Source organism: Sebastes umbrosus, chromosome 23 (assembly GCF_015220745.1).
Source record: "Sebastes umbrosus isolate fSebUmb1 chromosome 23, fSebUmb1.pri, whole genome shotgun sequence".
In the NCBI taxonomy this organism is placed as follows: Eukaryota; Metazoa; Chordata; class Actinopteri; order Perciformes; family Sebastidae; genus Sebastes; species Sebastes umbrosus.
Window position 1 is genome coordinate 21,181,546 of NC_051291.1, and position 22,279 is coordinate 21,203,824.

At 36.7% G+C, this 22,279-nt stretch overlaps 2 protein-coding genes and 2 long non-coding RNA genes across 11 annotated transcripts in view; 1 reads left to right on the top strand and 3 right to left on the bottom strand.

Annotated features, from left to right (window-relative positions):
* Nucleotides 1–6,849, top strand: part of phf21b (PHD finger protein 21B) — a 93,927-nt gene extending 87,078 nt beyond the window's left edge. For 3 of the 4 annotated variants that reach the window (XM_037760986.1, XM_037760984.1, XM_037760987.1), the window contains 6 exons: nt 214–268; nt 1,802–1,824; nt 2,305–2,463; nt 2,892–2,958; nt 3,087–3,190; nt 4,018–6,849. In XM_037760986.1, coding sequence (XP_037616914.1) covers nt 214–268; nt 1,802–1,824; nt 2,305–2,463; nt 2,892–2,958; nt 3,087–3,190; nt 4,018–4,311 — 702 coding nt within the window. In that variant the 3' untranslated portion in view covers nt 4,312–6,849. The remainder of the gene's footprint in view (nt 1–213; nt 269–1,801; nt 1,825–2,304; nt 2,464–2,891; nt 2,959–3,086; nt 3,191–4,017) is intronic. The other variant, XM_037760985.1, reaches the window with a different exon arrangement.
* LOC119483031 lies at nt 46–3,844 on the bottom strand. Of its 2 annotated transcripts, XR_005205593.1 has the most exons (4): nt 3,240–3,844; nt 3,048–3,151; nt 864–1,865; nt 46–831 (listed from the first exon to the last, which is right to left on the bottom strand). It is a non-coding gene; the product is annotated as an uncharacterized LOC119483031 (long non-coding RNA). The 2 variants fall into 2 exon arrangements; XR_005205592.1 differs by having other exon boundaries at nt 46–1,865.
* LOC119483034 lies at nt 4,219–8,984 on the bottom strand. Its single transcript, XR_005205596.1, has 4 exons — nt 8,852–8,984; nt 6,509–6,571; nt 6,340–6,368; nt 4,219–4,383 (listed from the first exon to the last, which is right to left on the bottom strand). It is a non-coding gene; the product is annotated as an uncharacterized LOC119483034 (long non-coding RNA).
* Nucleotides 8,985–12,050: 3,066 nt separating this feature from the next.
* LOC119483171 (rho GTPase-activating protein 8-like) lies at nt 12,051–21,693 on the bottom strand. Of its 4 annotated transcripts, none has more exons than XM_037761261.1 (13): nt 21,484–21,693; nt 20,576–20,641; nt 18,442–18,585; nt 18,272–18,359; nt 18,046–18,177; nt 17,541–17,627; nt 17,355–17,453; nt 16,421–16,531; nt 16,257–16,330; nt 14,961–15,038; nt 14,404–14,532; nt 14,120–14,223; nt 12,051–13,016 (listed from the first exon to the last, which is right to left on the bottom strand). In XM_037761261.1, the coding sequence occupies exons 2-13, from the start codon at nt 20,613–20,615 to the stop codon at nt 12,819–12,821; spliced, it is 1,284 nt and encodes a 427-aa protein (XP_037617189.1). In that variant the 5' UTR covers nt 20,616–20,641; nt 21,484–21,693; the 3' UTR covers nt 12,051–12,818. The 4 variants fall into 4 exon arrangements, with proteins under 4 accessions (XP_037617189.1, XP_037617192.1, XP_037617191.1 ...); XM_037761264.1 differs by lacking the exon at nt 21,484–21,693 and adding an exon at nt 21,416–21,439 and having other exon boundaries at nt 12,819–13,016; XM_037761263.1 differs by lacking the exon at nt 21,484–21,693 and adding an exon at nt 21,341–21,413 and having other exon boundaries at nt 12,819–13,016.
* Between the last annotated feature and the right edge of the window lie 586 nt (nt 21,694–22,279).

Sequence of the window (22,279 nt, forward strand, 5' to 3'; positions counted from 1 at the left end):
CAAATGAATTTTTATATATATATATATATATATATATATATATATATATATATATATTTTAATCTGGAAATATTGTTTCAGTTTAGTTTTTTTCAAAGGAAATCTTTTTTTTATTTTATTTCAATTTACGAACATTATTTGCTGTGCTTATTTTTATTTTACTTTCCTATAATAACCCTGACTGAAACTTGTGTCCCTGTCGTGTGTCTGCAGCGTAAACGACTGCCGTCTCATTACCTGAACAGCTCGCTCTTCTTGTCGGCACGAGGTAAAAACACTAACTACTGAACATGATGATCACACCAAACATAAACACCTAAACATGATGATCACACCAAACATAAACACCTAAACATGATGATCACACCAAACATAAACACCTAAACATGATGATCACACCAAACATAAACACCTAAACATGATGATCACACCAAACATAAACACCTAAACATGATGATCACACCAAACATAAACACCTAAACATGATGATCACACCAAACATAAACACCTAAACATGATGATTGATCACACCAAACATAAACACCTAAACATGATGATCACACTGAACTAACCAAACATAAACACCTAAACATGATGATCACACCAAACATAAACACCTAAACATGATGATCACACCAAACATAAACACCTAAACATGATGATCACACCAAACATAAACACCTAAACATGATGATTGATCACACCAAACATAAACACCTAAACATGATGATCACACTGAACTAACCAAACATAAACACCTAAACATGATGATCACACCAAACATAAACACCTAAACATGATGATCACACTGAACTAACCAAACATAAACACCTAAACATGATGATCACACCAAACATAAACACCTAAACATGATGATCACACTAAACTAACGAAGCACAAACTGAAACGTGGCTCTCAGAGCAGCGTGATGATGTTTAACACATTTAAACCTTTCAGCGTGATTTCAGTAGTTTTATAAGACTGAATACATTTTAATATCTTTGTTTAGGTTGTTAAATAGAAAAATGTTTAGAATCAAATCACCAGTATTTCCTTATTAATAAATCCGATTACAAAGTATAATATGACGAGGTCATTCAGTGCAGGTATGATACACAACAAGCGGCGGTGTCTTTGGTGTGATGACTTTGAACAACCTTGAAAAAAAAACAACAATATTTTTCTGAGTTTTTTTCTTGTAAATGTGTGACTTTAATCTGGTAAATTCAGATTTTTTTTCTCTGAATATTACCATCCTCCCTCGGCGGCGTAATTTATTTAATTCTACCTACAGTGGCTCTGATACGCCGTCCTAAATGATATGAAGCTGAGCTCACAGATTACTCAGATTAGTTTGATTACTGTTCTGTAGAAGAAGAACTTAAGAAGTTACTGAAAACTTGTTTTATTTAACAAGGAGACTAGAAATCTCTTGATCAACAAACAACAAAGGATTAATAAGAATAATAGAAAAAACAAAAAAACATAAATACATATTTGATTATAAAATCATCAATAACATAGCTCTCTTATTTAACAACTTCATATTTCTAATAAAAGTTTTTCTACGTGTATATCATCATAAACATATAAATACAACTATTCACTTCAAACTAATGTTTCGGAAAAGATGTTGGTCAGTGTATGTTTGACCGGCTTTGGACAGAGCCAGGCTAGCAGTTTCCCTCCGCTTCCAGTCTTTATGCTAAGCTAAGCTAACCCCGTCCCGCTGCATGGCTTCTCCTCTCACCTGCGTGTCTCTGCTGCCACTAACATCTGCTCTGCTTCATTTACATGCAAGACTCGGAGGATTTCTGCTGGAAGGTAGGTCACATGACTGGTGATGTCACGCCTCTCTTACCTGTCTGTGTTTGCATGTAGAAATCATTAATATTAATAGAAAGGAGATACACCTGTTTGTTTTTCTTGTGAAACACCAGACAGTTCAATATTAATGTTAATTACAAAAAGACGCTGCTTTATTTGACTTTTTCAAAAGTCTAATTTGTGTAATTTGATAAATCTTGTTAGAAACAGTGATTTTTCTTTTGTTTAAATCAAAAGCTGATTTAGAAGTTTTCATTTCACTGCTGCTCTTCACCTCATTTTATGTTCCTGTCATGAAGTTATTTATTTATTTACTGAACATTGAGCTATTTTTATTTCCTTAATTTAGCTAGAAGTAAAACTTAATGTTTTTAACGTTAATAATAGATTTTAGTCTGATTTGTTTGTAATGTGTATTTTCCCCGTTAACCCTGGTGACCCTGTGCTGATGTATAAAGTGTGTTTGTGTTGCATCAGGAGGACTTGGAGCATGACGAGCACTGTGCCGTCTGTAAGGAGGACGGAGAGCTGCAGCCCTGCCACAACTGCCCCAGAGCCTTCCACCCAAACTGCCTCCACCCGCCACTCAAAACCCCCCCCAGAGGACCCTGGTACTGCCCCAAGTGTCAGAAGAAGGTAGGGACTGGTACACTGAACTAAACGTTACCATAGTTACAGACATGGTGGCGTTTACCCGCTAGATTCAAAGGACTACAGACTGAGAGAGGACGAGGAGTGAGAGGAGAAAGAGGAGTGAGAGGAGGAAGGAAGAGGAGTGAGGTGAGAAAGAGGGGTGAGAAGAAGTGAGAGGGAGGAAGAGTGAGAGGAGGGAGGTGTGAAGGAGGGGTGTTAAGGAGGAGAAGTGAGAGGAGGAAGGAGAGAGGAGGGACTTGAAACATCTGAACAACACTGTAAAAGATGGTGTTTTTGTTTTTATATTTCCTGTTTTAATGAATCAATTAACTACCTCATTGTATCTCACCTGACCTCAACCTGACCTCACCTGACCTCATCTAACCTTATATGACTTTATCTGACCTCATCTAACCTTGTCTGACCTTCAGGTCCTGAACAAAGAAAACATGTCGTGGCCACAGAACTTTGTTCAGTCCTACGTTACACACAAAACAGGTAAGAACACCTGGATTCATCTATGAGAGAGTGTTGTTGTGTAGTTCGTACCTGTATTGATGATGTGTGTGTTGTTGTGTAGTTCATACCTGTACTGATGAGGTGTGTGTTGTTGTGTTGTTGTGTAGTGAGGCAGGAGGAGAAGCGGCGGCTGTTGAGACGAAACACCGAGCTGAAGAAGGAGTGCGCTCACCTGGAGGAACAAGACGAGAAGCTCAACGATACGCTCAAAGTAAAAACATCACACCCGTCTCCATCACTCTGTTCTAAAGGGTTAATACCTGACCTAGTTAGCTAGCTAGCTTGTCCAGAGACTGACAAGCTAGCTAGCTAACGCCTGCCCTCCTCCCGGTGAAGTAGTCTCCTGGCAGCGAGAATTGAGGCGGAGGGACCGTGACCCGGCACTTTCCGCTGTTGGGCTCATTTCCTGTAGCATGGTGGAATTAGCATGGTAGCTAGCTAAGTAGCCAGCCGTCCGACCAGCGGGCTGGTGGCCAACGGCGGCGCTGTAAAGACAAATTGAGGGTGTATAAATCTTTAGATGCCTATAGTTAACTATCCTTCAGTAAAGTTAGTCAAAAAGAGAGTCGGACAATATCAATGAAACGTTTCAGAGACGGAGAGAAAGGGTTGCTAATAGTTTAGCCTTATGCTAACAGCCAACGGCAAATCACAGTTTTTCATCTCAAATGTTGTGATATCTGGATTCTGGCACCCAACAACACAGCAACATGACATTTCAGATGTGTAACTTTAGCCCACTGCTAGTGTTAGCCCACTGCTAGCGTTAGCCCACTGCTAGCATTAGCCCACTGCTAGCATTAGCCTCCAGTGTTTCTAGGTTTTATCCTACTCGTCGTTATCTGCAGAAACACACTGATGAAAGTTTGACCTTTGTGGAGATCTCAGAAATGCTGGTAGATTTTCTACCCGTCGTCACCATCATCCACATTGTAGTAACTTAATCTTCACATCCTGCGAAAACAAAAGTGTAAATGAATATTATAATATTACCCAGCTGACAGGAAGTTGACGGTGTTACTTCCTGTGTGTCCGCAGCAGTGTATGGACCTGAGAGAGCGGCTGCTGGGGCAGCAGAGAGACACTCAGGCTTCGCTCGAACGCCTCAAAGCTCTCATCAGGTTGATCCAACGCGACCAGCTCATCCAGGTCACCATGACGACCACCGCCACCATCGCCGCCGCCTCCCTGCTCTCCCAGTCCTGGATCAAACCCACCAGCACCGTTGCCGTTGCCGCCACCACCGCCGTAGTCGCCGCCACCCCGGGCCCCTCGGCCATACCCCTGCAGCAGAAGAGCCACGCCCACATCCAGGACGACACCACCAACTAGCTCCGCCTCCTCCAAGGGCAGTGATGATTTCTTTCTTTCTGATTAATATCTAACCATCTTTTCTCCGAGGAGCTGAAAAAAAGCCACAAAAGAACTGAGAAAAAGAGCCTCTTCACTCGATTCAAGTATTTTTTAAAACCCAACACCTACAGTGCTTACGAGATTTCTTTTTTTATGTTATTTTCTATTTATTAATGTTCTTGGCCTTAATGTATTTATTACAAAAAGTTAGATTACAGTGCTGCTGCCGCAGGAACACGACGGGAGTTTCTGTGCGCGGTCCAAAAGATATTTCCCTTTTTTTAAACACAGGTATAATTGTTCTGCGTATAGTGAGAGAGAACAGTAGAGGTAGTGGTAGTTCAAGAAAACAAAGGACGGACTGTACATTGATATATCTGAGTAGATGTTTGTTCTCATTCTCCTATGAACAATGTTTTTGCCATAATAATTCAGGAAAATGTTTTCATCGTGTATGTGAACGCATACGAGCCTTCAAACAAAAAGAGAGAATAACGTTTTTTCAGTATTAATAGAGTTAAAGTCAAAGAAAAAAAGTATTTAAGATAAAAACTACAGAAATTAGCATTTCTAGTGGAGATTTTAGTATTTTCATGCTGATGCCTGTTGATAAATGTAAGTTTGGAGTATTCAAGGGGATCACTGTACATATGTTGTATTATTATTATTATTATCATCATCATCGCAGTTTTTTGTTTTTTACTCAAGTCACACATCCGAAACAGGAGAGTCTCTGTTCATTTAACTCTTCGTTTTCTGTCCGACCGCAACACAAACAAGAATATGACACTTTTTTTTTGTTTTTAGGGAGTTGCAAAAATGTATGACGGCGTATTAAGACCGTCGTAGGTTAAAGAAAAAATAATTAAAATAAATGACGAAGCCGGGGGACGGGGTTAATATTCAGAGAAAACATTTCAGAGATCGTAGTCGTAAATTTACCAGAAACAAGTTGAATATTCTGAGATTATAAAGTCATAAATTTGTGAGAATTTTTTTTAAAAAAATGGTCACGTAACCACATCGATTCACTTTGTAATGGTCGAAAATTATGAGTTTTTTCTCTGAATATTTCCGGCTCCATAATATTTTTATTTTTTTTACCTACAATGGCCGTAATACGCCGTCAGAGTTTTCTCTGTAATGCATCAAAATATAAAAAAAATTTAAGAACCAGGAAAGCTTCTAAAAAGTTCCTGAAGATGATGATCATTTAGTTCTTCAAAAGTCTTGTCGTTTACTTCACGATATATGACAAAGAAAAGCAGGAAAATCAGAGACTATTGGAATCGTTTCACTATTTCTGCTGTAAAAGTGTCTGAAACGATTAATCCATTATTAAAATAGTTGTTTTTCTGTTGATGGATTTATTGTTTCAGCTCTTGTTTGAATAGAATAAATAAATGATAAATAATCCTGGTTGTGTTGCCGTCACAGAAAACAAAGAGTGGAATAGTAAACGGGACTAAAGTTTGTTCACAGCTGCACTGGAACACGTCGCCGTCGATGTGTGATGCATCCATTCAGTCCCTTCTCCCCTTTAAACCAGTATAGAAAATATGCCAAAAACTTTTTTCTTTGTTTTTGTACTGGGATCATCCATCAATAATGTCTATAGTGCTTTTCTTTCTCTCCCTGCCTATTTTATATTTTTCGCGTTGGAGCTTTTTTTACTCTCGTGTTTTATGAACGTTTTAACGGTGACGACGAGCCTGTTAATCTGACAGATGAACACTGCCTCAAGTACAAATAATCGTTTCAAATCCAGGGTTTTCGTCTTTGTTGCGTCATTTTATAGACACCAGTCAATCAGAAAATGGGACAACTATCCGTCAAACTACAACGACTGTCGGTGGACGCGGAGGACGACGACGGCTCGCCGTCCCGTCCCCCTCGCTCCGTCTTGTCTCGCTAGTCTTCCTGCTGGTCCAGAAAGGTTCAGTTTAAGTGTTCAAAACATAGATTTTAGTCCATTTTTTAATGATTTATTTATCATACTGTACTCACCACACAGTCGAGGTGCAGCTCTCTGCGACCTGTTAATGCACAAACATGAACAAAAGAATTCAGAGAGAAAGAAATGCCTTTTATCAAAAGATAAAAAAAGAGGGAATTTGTGAAGTTCTAACTGAGAAGAGGTGGTTTTTATTTGAGTTTTAAATCATATCCAGCTCACCTGAGTTTGGTCTCGGAAGTATCCAAGATACCGAAAAGGTCCCGACTGTTGGAGAAGCGTCATCTGTACGGCACAAAAAAATCTACTAAATATAGCGGTGCATCGGTGGCTTCAGTGGCAGCGAACAAAAGACAAGCAATATGGCATCACAACAGTTCCACAGCATAATTTACCCCCCCAAAAATATGAATATTAAAAAAAGAAATGCTAAAGACCTCAGTACAACAAGTCTTTGTAGGTCTGTCGACCTTCTCGTCCGAAGAATTTGTCATTTTCAATCAGCTGTTAAAACTTAGAGAAAAATCAAGTTTTAATTTCTCAAAAATAATAAATAAATAAATGAGGGTTTAAACTAGGGCTTTCAATCGATTAAAATATATAATCGCAAATTAATCACACATTTTGTATCTGTTTAAAATGAACCTTAAAAGGGAGATTGGCCAAATATTTAATTTAATAATTGTTTAATACTCTTATCAACATGGGAGTGGACAAATATACTGCTTTATGCAAATGTAAGTATATATAATTATTATTGGAAATCAATTAATAACACAAAACAATGACAAATAATGTCCAGAAACCCTCACAGGTACTGCATTTAGCCCTTTGAAAAGTTTGTCCTCGCCAAAATTTAGCGTAAGTTTGGAGCGTTATTTAACCTCCTCCACAACAAGCTAGTATGACATGGTTGGCACCGACGGAATCTTTAGGTTTTTCTATTTTCCTATGATACCAGTCTCTTTAAAACTGAGCCGCTACAACCTAAAAATCACAAATTGCGTTAATGCGTTAAAGAAATAGTGGCATTAAAACGAATCTGTGGTAACTTTGACAGCCCTAGTTTAAACTAACGACCATGTGATTAGCGATTAATCGTTTTGTCAAAAAAAAAAGTAGTAGAACTTAAAAAAATGTAAAACAAGTGATGACAAAAGATTTCCCAAAGCCCGAGGTAATATCTTCAAATTGTTAAAAAAAAAAATGTCTGTTTACTATAATGTATAATATTCACATTTTTGAAGCTGGAAACAGAAAATGTTATTCAGAAAATACTTTTAGATGCAAAGATACACAGACCTAAAAGTTTTCTAAAACTATTATTTGTGTGACTGTAATCTGATGAATACTGTGTTTTCATACAGCGAGAAGGGTTTTGGTTTGCTCTGTAGACGTCTGAATGAAGTAAACTGAAAAATGTTCTCGCAGTATAAAAACACAGTACAAGAAGTATTCTGTTCCCGCTGTCACTCAACACTCTGAGCCAAATGCACGTTATGTTTTTAATATATATATATAATGCGCTTTATCAGAACACGGAGCCTGGTAGGTGTCTGGAGACGGATGTTTTGTTAAAATGTCCCCTCAAATTATTCATTTCTTTACCATAGATTTCGTTCCGTCAATAAAGTAATTTTCAGAGCTTCTTGCGGCTGCCTCGCCTGAAATGAAGAGCCCATCTGCTTATACCATAAAACATTTACTACGTTTTTTATGAAATAAAACTATTAACCATCAGGGGAAAAAGAGCAGAATTTGGCTGACAAACCTTCAATTAACATTTTCCTGAAGTCACAAAATAAAAATGTTCAGTTATCTCCATTTGATTTAACTTTTGGGTTTTGCTTGGAGGTGACTTTACTAGGGTATTTCCATTTTAAGCTACTTTATACTGCATACTTCTACTTTAGTACAATTCAGAAAGAAATACTGTTCTTTGAAACCTATAACAAATTGTTAAAAATTAGTTCAACTACAATATTAGTATTCGACCTACACATCAGTGCATTTGCAATAACATCAAAGAATATAAATAATAATATAACTTTGCCCTCAGGGGCCACGTCATTTACTTTTAGTTGTGTAATATTTTAAATTCAGGACTTTTACTGATGAGTATTTGTACACTGTAGTTCCTATGAAGTGAGGGATCTGAATATTGTTGTTCAACAGTTTCATTTTGTTATACGTTGATAAATTTAATATTTTGGTGATTAAACAAACACATCACTCCGTTGAAACTGCTGAAACCGCCACCCCAGATCCCGACGCATCTTGTATCATGATCACATTTAGTATAACATTTGCTGCGTCAAAAATTACATTTTATGTCATTGAAGTGTTTACATTTTGTATGATGTTAGCGGAGGTGGTTTATATTTCAGGCGAGGCAGGCTGCCTCATCTTTAAAACATTGCGGAGAAAAAAAAAAAAACCCTCTGACAGTTTTAGTTTACAACATAATAACTTTTAACAATTCAACAGATTTTATCCAGTTGATAAAAACTTAGAATATCAAGATTTAGGAGCTCTTAAAACAATTCAAATGAGCACACAACTTACCTTCTATTCAGCGGACACTTTCCAGGCTCTGTATCTGAAAGATAAACTGCAGATATGCATTAACATTGTACCTAACTTGCCTTTATAAATGAATAAAATCATGATCAGAGTGGAGAAGTAAAGTCTCTCAGAGGGGTTTTACCAGAATGTACCATGTGATGCATATCGAGTCCTCACCTGAGAGCTGTGACGAGGTGGGAATAAAAACACAAAAACAAGATGGAAACCATATCAGCGCTCCGTTGCCGCGGCGATACTCCACCCTTCAAAACCCTTAAAAAAAAAAGAACATCCACCATCCCCGAACCTCCTCATCCGTTTCTAGAAATCTTCTCCGGGAGAAACTGTGCAGTGCTTAAACAGATCTATTTTAATACACGACACAACATTTGAACAAATGAGAAAAAAAAAAACGTAGAACATTTTTATATTCTTTTATCAAGGAGCAAAAAAAAAGAAAAGAAAACAGAACATTGGATTTTCTATTGTTTGCCAGTTCTGCATTCTGACTTCTAGCTTGCAACGTTCGATGTATTATTTTGCCACGAGGAGGCGACGACGACGACGACACGTTTAGATGGAAATGAAAATGTCTGTTGGCTGTTGAAGTAGAAGTTTTTTCTTTGTCATTACTAAGGGGACTGTCCAGTGGATAGTGTGTATAGGAAAGTGTTTGTCTTAAATATGCCAATGTAGTTTTTTCTTCTTTATGATGCATTAAAAAGTTGATTGATGGAAGTTGGTAAATGATTAAAGAGTAGTCTCACTTTTTTGTACCAAGTTCTTACGAAAAATCGAATCATTAATAAACAAAATTCAAGAACAAAAAAAGTTTGATTCAAGTGTCTGTTTTCAATAGTCATCGTACAGTAGAGTGCAAATAATAAGAATACAGAATTATCACGATATGGACAAACTCCTTCTCTGGTACCGATGGATTCTTTAGGTTCTCTAGTTTCATATGATAACAGTATCTTCACTTTAGCTTTAAAACTGAGCCGCTACAACCTGAAAAATCACCAGTTGCGATAATGCGCTATAGAAATTGGTGGCGTTAAAATTAATTTGCGTTAACGCGTTATTATCGTGTTAACTTTGACAGCTCTAATTTAAATGTTGCTGGATCCTGATTGGAGCATAGAAGTACGTGACATCACCTTTTGTCCGGCAACTTTAAACCAGTTAAAAGAGCTTAAAGAAAAAATTAAATAAAGAAATATCCAATGTGACTTAACTATATTTATGGCAGAAAATTGTGTTGTTGTTGTTGGACCAAATTGCTCAAAATACAGATTGAGAAAATAAATTTGCAGGGCCTTTGAAATCTGTGAACCATACAAAACACCACCAACAATACAACCAGAGTGATGAATTTATAACTTATCTCCCCTAATAGCCGTTAAGTAACAATAAAAGATATGTTTGGGTCTCCTTTATATATTTAGTTCAAGATTAGTTTTTTAAACTTTTGACTTTTTACCTCAGCCAAGGCCGAAGGAGGCCTAGGAAGGATGTTGTTTTCACCGGCGTTGGTTTGTTGGTGTTTTTGTTTGTCCGTTTGTAGGATTACTCCAAAAGTCTGCGAGGGATTTGAATGAAATTTTGAAACTGTTGATTCTGCATATTTTTCTCATCAAACACGGTGACATTACAGTTGACTTCGACCAAAGCACACTTGGTGACTGTTGCAAAGAGTGACGACGACGCTTTAGGTGAGTTTTATTTTGTGTCTATCCACTTCCAATGAAGTGATTTTATACTGCTCCGCTACGTACAGCTGATCTCAACATAAACACAAATACACCTGGATGATGGCGCAAGCTGAACCGAGAGGGGGTGGGGGGGAAGGTCTGCGCTCTCCAAGTGCCATTCTAGTTTCGGACAATTTTTCAGACTTTTCTCCCGCCTTTTTTCTGACATTTTTTTTCATACTATACTATGACTTTTTTTTTTTTTACGTTTTTGACATACTATGACTTAACTTTTTTTGACATACAATATTAGGAATTTTTTCGACATACTATACTATGACTATTTTTTAAATATTATACAATGACTTTTTTTTACTTTCTTGACATAATATACCAAGACTTCTTCTTTTTTTACAATATTAGGAATTTTTCAACATACTATACTATTTTTTTTTAACTTTTTTCGACATACTATACTTTGACTTTTATTTCTTGAAATAGTCTACATACTATACTATGACTTATTTTTTCTTAATTTTCGACATACTGACTTTTATTTCATGAAATTTTCGACATACTATTCCATGACTTTTTTCATAACAGTTTCGACATGCAATACTATGATTTATTTCATAAAATTTTCGACATACTATACTATGACTTTTTTTCATAAAATTCGCGGCATACTATACTATGACCTTTTTTTATTTCATGAAATATTCGACATACTATACTATGATTTTTTTTTTCATGAAAATTTTCGACATACTATACTAGGACTTTTTTTTCATTAAGTTTTTGGACATACTATACCATGACTTTTTTTAATGAAATTTTCGACATACTATACTATGACTTTTATTTCATGACATATTCGACACTCTATACTTTGACTTTCTTTTCATGAAATATTCAACGTACTATACTATGACTTTTTTTCATAAAGTTCTCGGCATACTTTACTATGACCTTTTTTTATTTCATGAAATATTCGACATACTATACTATGACTATTTTTTCATAACATTTTCGAAATACTACACTATGACTTTTTTCCGTGAAAATTTTGGACATACTATACTATGATTTTTTTTTTCATGAACATTTTCGACATACTATATGACTTTTTTTTCATTACGTTTTTGGACATACTATACTATGACTTTTTTTATTTCATGAAATATTCAACATACCAAGACTTTCTTTTCATGAAATATTCGACATACTTTACTATGACTTTTTTTCTTTTCATTAAATATTCGACATACTACACTGACTTTTATTTCGTGGCATTTTCAACATACTATACTATGACTTTTTTATTTCATGAAATTTAAGACACTATACTGTGACTTTTTTTTAACGAAAATCTTTCGACATACAATACTATGATTTTTTTTTTAGAGAATATACCGCGGACCCCTTCATGCATGTCCCTTGAAATAATTTGACATTTTTTACACTTCCATATTCTTAGTTATGTGAAAGGACAACACAAGAGAAATGCATTAGAAAGATATTAGATATGTATTCAAAAATATGTGCACCATCTCAACACAGAATACTGTAGAAAAGCAATGCAACTGACATCAATTCAATCAGCTGCAAGTAACAGTGTACCATAACAAAACAACAAAGGCAAATCAAGAGAAAAGGGATAATATGAACAGCATTTCAGAACACACACATATCAAGAGAAGTGTTCACTCTTAGTGCATACATGGGTTAATAATAAAATAAAAGAAGATATAATTCACTAGATGAGAACGTGATCTATGAGCTACTTCAGATTTACAAATCAAAATATTATTCATTGAACTATGATGCCTCACGGACCCCATTATGAGAGTGACTGGTCTATAGTGTATGTCCATGTACGCATCACACATATATGCTTATAGAAATACTGTCATATACCGTATGCCCTAATAAATGTCGGGAGGGTATGAAGGTATGAAAAAATAGATACCGCCAAAGCCTAACCGTGTGCAGTCTGTCCTGATGGTGGCACTAAGGGAAAACTTGATGTCCAAAATAGTGAAGCTTCATCCTCTGGAGAGCAGGAATGTGACCCATCAGTTTTTTAGATTTGAATATTCGTCCAGATGGCGGCGTGAGAGGAAACGTCAGAGATCAATATCCACGGCTAATTTCATGGCAATCTGACTGGCAGTTGTCGAGATATTTTACTTTGAAAGTGTTGCTCAGTAAAATAAAAAATACAAAACGTAAAAAACAAACATCTGGAGCCAGGTGTGTCGTGTAGATCTGCAGGTTCAGGGTGTTACCTGTGCAGCTGGGCAGCGGGAGCCGAACACGGTGTGGCAATGTTCGATGAGGATGTCGGTGAAGATGTTGATGGGCGTCAGCGCGGTCAGAGAGATGGAACCGTGGCGAGGCCAGACCAGGTTCACCCCGAACACACAGGCCAGGTTGGACGAACTCATCTTGTTGACGAGGCTCTCCCGAGACACCTGAAGGCAACCGACAGACAGTTCAATGAGTTCATGAGCAATAAACATGTCGACAAAGAATACAGTTCAAAAACAGTGATGTACAGAACAAGGAAGGAAACAACTGACAACTTAAACAAAGTGAGAAATACTTAAAGACAACTTGGTGTTTTTCAGTATTAAAATGAGGAAATAAATGTGCTTTATTTAAACGTTTAATGTTGTATGTCTTATTGAAACATCTTTATTTCACTCCATTGTTTTTATTGAATTTTAAAGTGCGTTTGCAACCTTTAATATGTTTATTTAAATGTTTTGATTGTGTTTCTTCAATATTTTTGATGCATTTCATGTATAAAAGCTGCTACACAGATGAAGTTTATTATTATTTTTAATATCATTATAAGCAGTTCTATATTCTGTCAGTTCTGGAACATGAACAGTTTTATTAGAAGTGAAGGATGGACTGGAATCATTTTTAGATCTTTTTTTTTTTTCATATTCAACAGAAGAACTGTCTCTTCTAGTTTATCAGATTTGAGTTTATTATTTAAGTTTTATTACTGTGTTTCGTATCTCCATCTCTGAGTGCTCTTATGTAATCATGCATAGACATAATACCGATTGTTATTGATGATACGCAGCTTTATGTCTCGATAAAGTCTGGTACCACCGATGAATCCTTTATTATGTTCTCACTGAAATTAATTGGATATCCAAATATTTCCTGCAGAAATAATACATATTATATTAATAAGCCCTTCTGGCCATTCAGCACAGCATTAAGACCCAAGATCAGGTCGTTCCTCTCGTCTGCAGATCTAGAAAAAGGTCATTCCTCTCGACTATTGAGACGCATTTTAGCCACCAGACTCCATGGAAGACAACAGTAATTGAACCGCTGCCTCGATCCGTTACTTTGTTTGTGTTATTGTGAGACTTCAGTGAATCAAATATCTTCTGGCTTTTGTTGTAATAGTTTAAATTATTTTATATTTCTGTTCTGGATTTTGTTTACTCAGCTAAATGTATAGCATAGGTCTATTTTTTTATTCTGCACTATAAACACAACCAATGAGGTTTTATGAAATATAATCATATTAATATTTATATATCAGACTTACCATGTGGAGGAAACTCAGCAGGTACTTTGCTATGATGAAATGATGTTCAGGAAGACTTTCCATCATCTGTTTACACCGGGTTACCCTCAGACTGCTCTCCACATCTGGAAACATCAGGAAACATGATGATGAGTTCAGACATCAACAGACTTCTTCTTCTTCTGTCCTGATTGATGATGTCACCAACGATTATTAATGTTTGTGAACGATTAATCTGCTCTTCCTCTTCCTCCTCCTCCTCCTCCTCTACTCACCGAGGAGGTCCTGGACCTGGTCTTACTCACCGAGGAGGTCCTGGACCTGGCTGTAGAGTCTGAAGGTGAGCAGCGGTTCCGGCAGCTCTCTGAGAAACGTCTTCAGGATCACAGCGGGAACGTGAACGTCTCCGAACTCGTCAAAGTTCACCGGTTTACCTGAAGACGTCACAATAATGCAAATAAACTTTATTAACACGCCGTCTGGACATAATGTTAGACAGATATTTAATTTATACATCACATAGTGTCAAAGAGCTGAGCTCAGTTTCAAATATAAAATCTACTTTTCAACTAGTCATGATGAACTTGTCAGAGTTTATTTCCCGTGTTTGTACAGTATTTGTAATATGTTTTATTAATGTCACGTATCTATACACCCACATGTCTTGATAACAGATGAGTAAAAGTAGAACTGGTCCAGGACCAGTAGATATTCAACTTGGATCTCCTGTCTGAAGTCTGATAGTGTGGACTGAAACGGTGTGATGGTATCTGAGCTGCAGCACACACACATATTGATCTGCACTTCCTGGTACGGAGAGATAAAAAGGCCCCTGCCGCTCAGGGAGGGAGACCCCACCCACCAAGGTTATAGAGCTTCTGAACGTCCTTGATGAGCTGAACTCGAGCCGAACGCCTGAAGATCCCCTCGGTCCGCAGACCTGAACCACACACAATAACACCAGCAATAAAAACACCATTTTACATGTTTTATTAATTATTTAATCCAGAAATGTCTGAGAAATGTTTTCACAGAGTTCAAGACAACGTCTTCAAATATCTTCTGACTTTCCATGATCTGTATTTAACACATTTGTTGTGTCTTCTGCATTTTCTTGGAGAATTTTTGGGTGAATTTACATTCTGTGATTCAATATGAAGAAATAAAGCTAGTTTTTTAGACTTTTACATCTGACTACTTTAAAGCCAACTAAATATTAATCAGATACAACTAATGATTAATTATCATCGATTGATCCACTGATAATCTTCTTGGTTAATTGTTTAGTTTATAAAGTAAAAAACTGGAAAGAAACGTCCATCACAGTTTCTCAGAGTCAAAGGTGACAGTTTTAAACATCTCGTTTTGTCTGACCAACGTTTCAAAACCCCAAAATATTCACTTTAATTTGATATAAAACAGAGAAAAGCAGAAACTCCTCTCAGTCACGTCTGACTAAATCTGACCAGATGTGTAACTTTACCTCAGAGTCGGGCTGCACGATTACGGCCACAACGATAATCACCATTATTTCAGTCAATATTGAGATCACGATTATTTACCACGATTATTCATAGATTTTTAGGGACAAAATGTTGTTATCGCAATTTCACATTTAAATAAACAGAGTGCTGCTTTCACTTCCATGTTGTGCTTCGTTAAAGCCATCAAAGACTCTTAATGTTATTGTTTTACTTTATTATTCTCATCTATAGTGGTTATTTGCAGAAAAACACACAATTCAAATGATTAGGAAATAAATGACTTAAAAAAATATTGGCATTAGTAGTTCTAATTATACATTATAATCTGTTTAGAGCTACTGTTAGGAAGTTTAACAGGCCAGAATACTCTCTCTATTATCCATTCTATATTGCTGTGAAAACATCTCCTTCAAACTACTGGATTTATTCAAGTTTCTCGCCAAAAACTACATTTTACAAGATTACCTTTGAATGCCTCATGATAGGGCTATAATTTACCATCGCCTTATATTCATTTTTACTGAGCTTGAACGCATCATAATGTAACTCAGTGGAACCTCCGCTAACGGAAACCAAAATCGTGATCGTGATTAATATTGGATTAATTGTGCAGCCCTACGTCAGAGTTGGACTCCCGTTACCAAAGTGTATCTCATGATGAGGGGAACACTCACCTTTCTCCTTCAGGTAGCTCACAGTCTGAGACATCACAGGTGGGATCATCACCTCCCTGTTCTTCTCTCTGATGCTGTAAAACAAACAGGATTCAGCGTCACAACAACAGGCTGTATGAATCATGTATTAAGAGTTTGGTGTGTCAGTAAAAATAGACACTCACTACTGCAGGCTGACTCCAAACTGCTGTGTGGGCAGCGGGGGTCGAGGTGGGGGGGTCTTCACTGAGGGAGGGGGTCCTCCTTTCTGAGCAGCTCGCAACTTTTCATCATGTCTGAGAGAGACGACACGAAAACAACATTCATCACGCGTGACACTGAAGAGTAGTAACCTCCACTCCGATTGGCTGAAAACATGTGCCGATGTCCTCATCGGTGTTATGATTAAATGCTGCGTTCATGTGGTGTTGGAATAATCTGAAAAATTAGATAGCAACTGGGAAAATTCACGTCAAGTCGGAACAACTCGCAAAGATTTCAGTACACGATTTGCAGAGCTGACGTCATTTTACGCAGAAACATGGCGGACGAAAGTAAATGGTTGATGGTAACAAACTTTTTATCAATTCACGTATTGCATATCATGTTTGACTATGACTTGCCCACAAACTGCATGTGATTATCATGAAGTGGCCATTTCCTTAAAGGGGAGACTCGTGGGTACCCATAGAACCCATTTACATTCACTTATCTGGAGGTCAGAGGTCAAGGGACCCCTTTAAAAATGGGTGTTAAAAAATGAGCGTTATTTAACCTCCTTCCTGACAAGCTAGTATGACATGGTTGGTACCGATGGATTCATTAGGTAGTATATATATAGTTTCATATGATACCAGTATCTTCACTCTAGCTTTAAAACTGAGCCCGCTAAAACCTAGAAATCACAAGTTGTGTTAATGCGTTAAAGAAATTTACTTTGGACTTTGAGTTTCAAATCAGGATCACAATGTTTTAATTTGTTAAAAGTTTAGTTTACAAACAGATTTTAAGAGTATCAGTATAAGTTGTCATAATGTATTTTCATGATAATTGTGAACCACAATATCTCAATATGATAATATATAAAGAGATGATGAGATGGTAAACAGAGATCAGTACCTGAGCACATCAGGAGGGATGATGAGCTGCTCGTAGTTCAGGTGTTCTCGGAGTTCAGTCAGGTAGTTCACGTACGTCAGCTTCTTCCCAAACTTGTGACTGAAGAAGAAACGTGAACAAACTTTTAATGTGACGGCTGAAGCTCCAGTTTGACCTCCAGCAGGTGAATCCAACGTGTTTTCTTACCTGATCAGAGGTTTGAAAATGTTCCAGACGATTCTGATGAAGTTTGTCGGATGAACGACGTACAGAGTTTTCATGTTCTTCTTGTACCTGTAAACGTGCGGACGCTCATCAGATAGAAATTCAGAAATATGTTTGAGAACTTTTATGCCAATAATGACGCATCATACAAGAACATTTTATGGAAAACCGCAATATTCATAGAATTCTTTCTACATTAATGTTTAGTTGATAAGTATCTGTGTCATAATAAATAAATATAAATAAATATATAAATATAAATATATATATATATGTATTTATGTATAAATAAATATAAGTAAATATATATATATATACGTAAATATATATAAATAAATAAATATAAATATATAAATAAATGAGCTAAACGGTGAAATTGTTGAAAATTTACTTTTTTTTTTAAATACTGATTGTAAAATCTGTAATAAAAAAATGCTAAATTTGCCACATAATGCAGAAAACTACCACAAAAGCTGAGGCGACGTACTTCCTGTCGAACTCGCCGTAAGCTTCTCGTAACCACTTCAGAGACGGCTTGTTGCTGCTCCTCAGACCGTAATGGAAGTAAACCAGTATGTAGTCCATCTCCACATACTGGTCCAGTGTGAACTTCAGGTACCTGCAGAGAGAAAATAAAGCGATCATGTTACTGACTGCAGGTCTTTCTATCAGGATGTGTCTGCTGTATGAAGGAGGATTCACTCTGGACGTACTCCAGCAGGCGGCGGTGGTTCAGCTGGTGTGATGGAGGCAAACAGCAGCTGCTGAAGATGATCAACTTCCTGCCGTACTTGTCGTCACCTGCAGAGGAAACAGACGAGTTTTAGATATTCCTGTGACGATGATTGGATTATTATTTAATAACATTTTGTTGCCTACTGACCGGAAACCTGGATGATGCCGTGTCGAGCCACGTCATAATACGGGTGAGAAGGATCAGGACTGGATCTGCTGCCGGGAGGAAGTGATGGGTTGTCCGTGACATCCCTCTGATCCTCCTCATCCTCCTCTTCCTCCTTCTGAAGCTCTGTCACAATTAAAGAAAGAAATCCACATTAGATCAAGTTTCAGCAACATTTCGTAGTGAAACTTGATGCAATGGCTTCGTTTATTATGGTGGACGGAACCTGCCAAAATAAAAAAATAAATGAATAAATAAATAAATAAATGAATAAATAAATGACTCAATAATTCAATAATAATGTCATTAAATGTAGCAAAAATAATATAAAAAAAATCTAGCCATTATTTAATTGACAAAATTGAGATAAATGTATATATCTGTTTTAATTTGTATAATGAGGCAGAAATGCATAAAGAAATGTGTAAAGAAAAGAATACAGAAATAAATAAGTTTGGGAAAATAAATAAGGGGTGAAATGCAAAGGGAAAATCATGCACTAATAACTAAATAAATGCATATAGACATACATTTAAAAATAAATATAAAATAAATAAAAAATAAATAAATGTGAAAATAATAAAATAATTAAAAACATAAAACATAATATAAATAAATACATAAATAAATAGAAGGGAAAATGAGACAAATGCGTAGAGAAATATAAAAAGAAATGTGTAAAGAAAAGAATACACAAATAAATAAATAAGGGGTGAAATGCAAAGGACAAATCATGCAGAAATAAATAAAGAAATAAATGTATAAATACATTTAAAAATAAATATAAAATAAATAGCACAAACATAAATAAATACAAAACAAATAAATGCAAAAACAATTAAATACATTTTAAAAAAAAATACATAAATAAATAAATAAAAGGGAAAATTAAACAGAAGGGAATTAATACAAAAATAAATAAATTAAAAAAGTAAATTAAAACAGAAATATCAATTTATGTCAAATTTGATCATTTAATTTATTTTTAATATTATTTTTTGCTAAATATAATGACAGATTTATTTAATATCAAGTCAGTGATTTATTTATTAATTTCTTTTTGATTTTGGCAGGTTCCGCTCTCCATAGTTTATCACATGCTGGTCAGGACGTTTTAGACCCAAAAATGAAGAATAAGTGTCTTATTAGACTAATGTCTCATATGTACAGTATACAGGAGAGCCCAGTCTAAAATATATTTATACAAACATTATGACTGTGAAGGAAAAGACAGCAGCTCAATCATACATTCCCGCTCTACTCCACCTACCATTTTGTAAATTATTCCCTTATCTAACCGTTCCTGTAAATACAGATTAGCCTCGGCCTCGCTGGAAAACAAGCTGCCATCCTGATGTGTTTTCTGCTCTGAATGTTTATTCTGCAGCGCTGAGGGAAGTTTGTTATAAACACATTGATAACAGACAGGAAATGATCTGCTCACAGTGACCTGACAAAAGGCCAGATTTAGTTCACAGAGGCAGGAAGAAAAGTGATAGAGGAGAAACTAGGAGAAACTATAAACTGAAATACTGTGAAACAACAGAATGGATCATCTGAATCCCTCACGAATCAAATCTATTTCATGTATAAAACAGAACGTCATGTTGCTTCTCTTCAAGGTGAAGCTTCAAATACAACATAACAAGTAAGAAAGTCCCCATTTTTAGACAGGTTAAACTGCACATAATGTCATAAAGATACAATCAGCGGTTTCCTCCATTCAATTGCCAGTTACAACACTTACTTACCACAGCCAGTGGTGTACTGGCCTTCTGGGACAAATCCCAGTGGGCCGTCAAAAAAATCCATAAAGTTTTTACTGGCCGTGGCTGTAAAACGGTGGATAAATAGTTTAACAGGAAGTTGCATGCTCTGCCCAGAGAGCGATATTGAAACCTAATTTTATATACTTGGTGATTTCTTTGATGATTCAAATCTGGCTGGGGTTGGATAACACATTTTTCTGTGGGGTGACAAACTCAGAACACACACACACACACACACACACACACACATATATATATATATATATATTTTCTTTTTGTTTTGCTTTACCCAGACTTTAAATCAAGAAAACATAATTAATTTATAATTTGGAGTGTATTTAACTCACCTATTTCTGCCAGCTGCTCCAGGTCTGCAGTTGAGGTCATTTCTGATGGATGATGGACGTCTGTTCCTGAAGAGAGAAAAGAGGAGAAACAGAAATAAATCACGATTACTGACATTCAGGGGAAGAAATGAGTTAAGAGAAGTTAGCTTCAAATATCCAGACATGAACCAGACATTTACATACTATACATTTAAGTATTACTAGGTAGTAGTACTGTAGGCCACATCACTGCTTCAGTTTAGGATATTTAACTAGTGGTGGAAGAAGTATTCAGCTCCTTTACTGCAGTAAAAGTACTAATACCACACTGTGAAAACACGACAACTCCAAGTAAACGTCCTGCATTCAACACCTTACTGAAGTAGGAACTATTATCAGCTAAATGTAGTAATACTACTAATTTGTAAAGTAACTAAAGCTGGAGCATAACATGGAAATACTCAGGTAAGTAAATGTAACTTTACTTAGTTACTTTCCACCACTGGGATGGGCCATTCTGCATCAGGAGTAACGGTATGTAAAGTACTTCAAGTATATGTTGATGCTAATAGTTTAAGTAACACTTTGAATGCAGGTAAAGACACCAATAGTTACCTGACCGGACTGGAAATAGACTTTAAAGTCGATATAACGCGTCACAGTAGAGTTTGACATCAGCTAGCTAACACACAGCCTACAGCAAAGACACACCTAGTTACCTGTTAGCAGCTAACATGCTAACTGCTAACAGGCAACTAGAAGCCTTAATTAGCATCTTAGCAACACCTGCTCTGATTCATTAACCTGCGGGTTAATCAGCGACACGCGACACAGTTAAATATCTTCTTTTAGTCTACACACGCTATATAGTATGTTAGAGAAGGTTCCTGAGGTTCATGTGGAGCAGCATGAGGCGGTCAAACACTCACCTGTACCGGGAGAAGAGCGAAACTTTAATCCATCAACAGGTAGAAAGTTGATCCAAACTTCCTCAAACAGTCGGCTGGCACAGAACCACTGCGCATGCGCAGTTCAAACCTCCCAGTGGCATGTTTATTTTATCAAACGCTCAAATAAACAGTAGAAGAAGAAGGAGAAGAAGGAGGAGAAGGAGAAGGAGAAGAAGAAGAAGGAGGAGAAGGAGAAGAAGGAAAAGGAGGAGAAGAAGAAAAAGGAGGAGAAGAAGAAGGACAAGAAGGAGGAGGAGGAGAAGGAGGAGGAGGAGAAGGAGAAGAAGGAGGAGAAGGAGGAGAAGGAGAAGAAGGAGAAGAAGGAGGAGAAGGAGAAGGAAAGGGGGAGAAGAAGAAGGAGAAGAAGAAGAAGGAGGAGGAGGAGAAGAAGGAGAAGGAGAAGAAGGAGGAGGAGGAGAAGGAGAAGGAGAAGGAGGAGAGAAAGGAGAAGAAGAAGAAGAAGGAGGAAAAGGAGAAGGAAAGGGGGAGAAGAAGAAGAAGGAGAAGAAGAAGAAGGAGGAGGAGAAGAAGGAGAAGGAGGAGAAGGAGAAGGAGGAGAAAAAGGAGAAGAAGAAGAAGGAGGAGAAGGAGAAGGAAAGGGGGAGAAGAAGAAGAAGGAGAAGAAGAAGGAGGAGGAGGAGAAGAAGAAGAAGAAGAAGAAGGAGGAGAAGAAGAAGAAGAAGAAGTTATACCACAGTGTACAAATACTCTTTTACAAGTAAAAGTCTTGCATTCAAAATCTTACAAAGTACAAAATATTATCATCAAAATATAC

Coding starts and splice junctions, on each gene's coding strand:
- LOC119483171 (XM_037761261.1), bottom strand. CDS start 20,615: ATGACCTCAACTGCAGACCTGGAGCAGCTGGCAGAAATAG. Junction 15,039..16,256: donor GAGCTACCTGAAGGAGAAAG/GTGAGTGTTCCC, acceptor TGTGTGGTTCAG/GTCTGCGGACCGAGGGGATC. Junction 14,533..14,960: donor TCAGAAGCTCTATAACCTTG/GTGGGTGGGGTC, acceptor TGACGTCTTCAG/GTAAACCGGTGAACTTTGAC.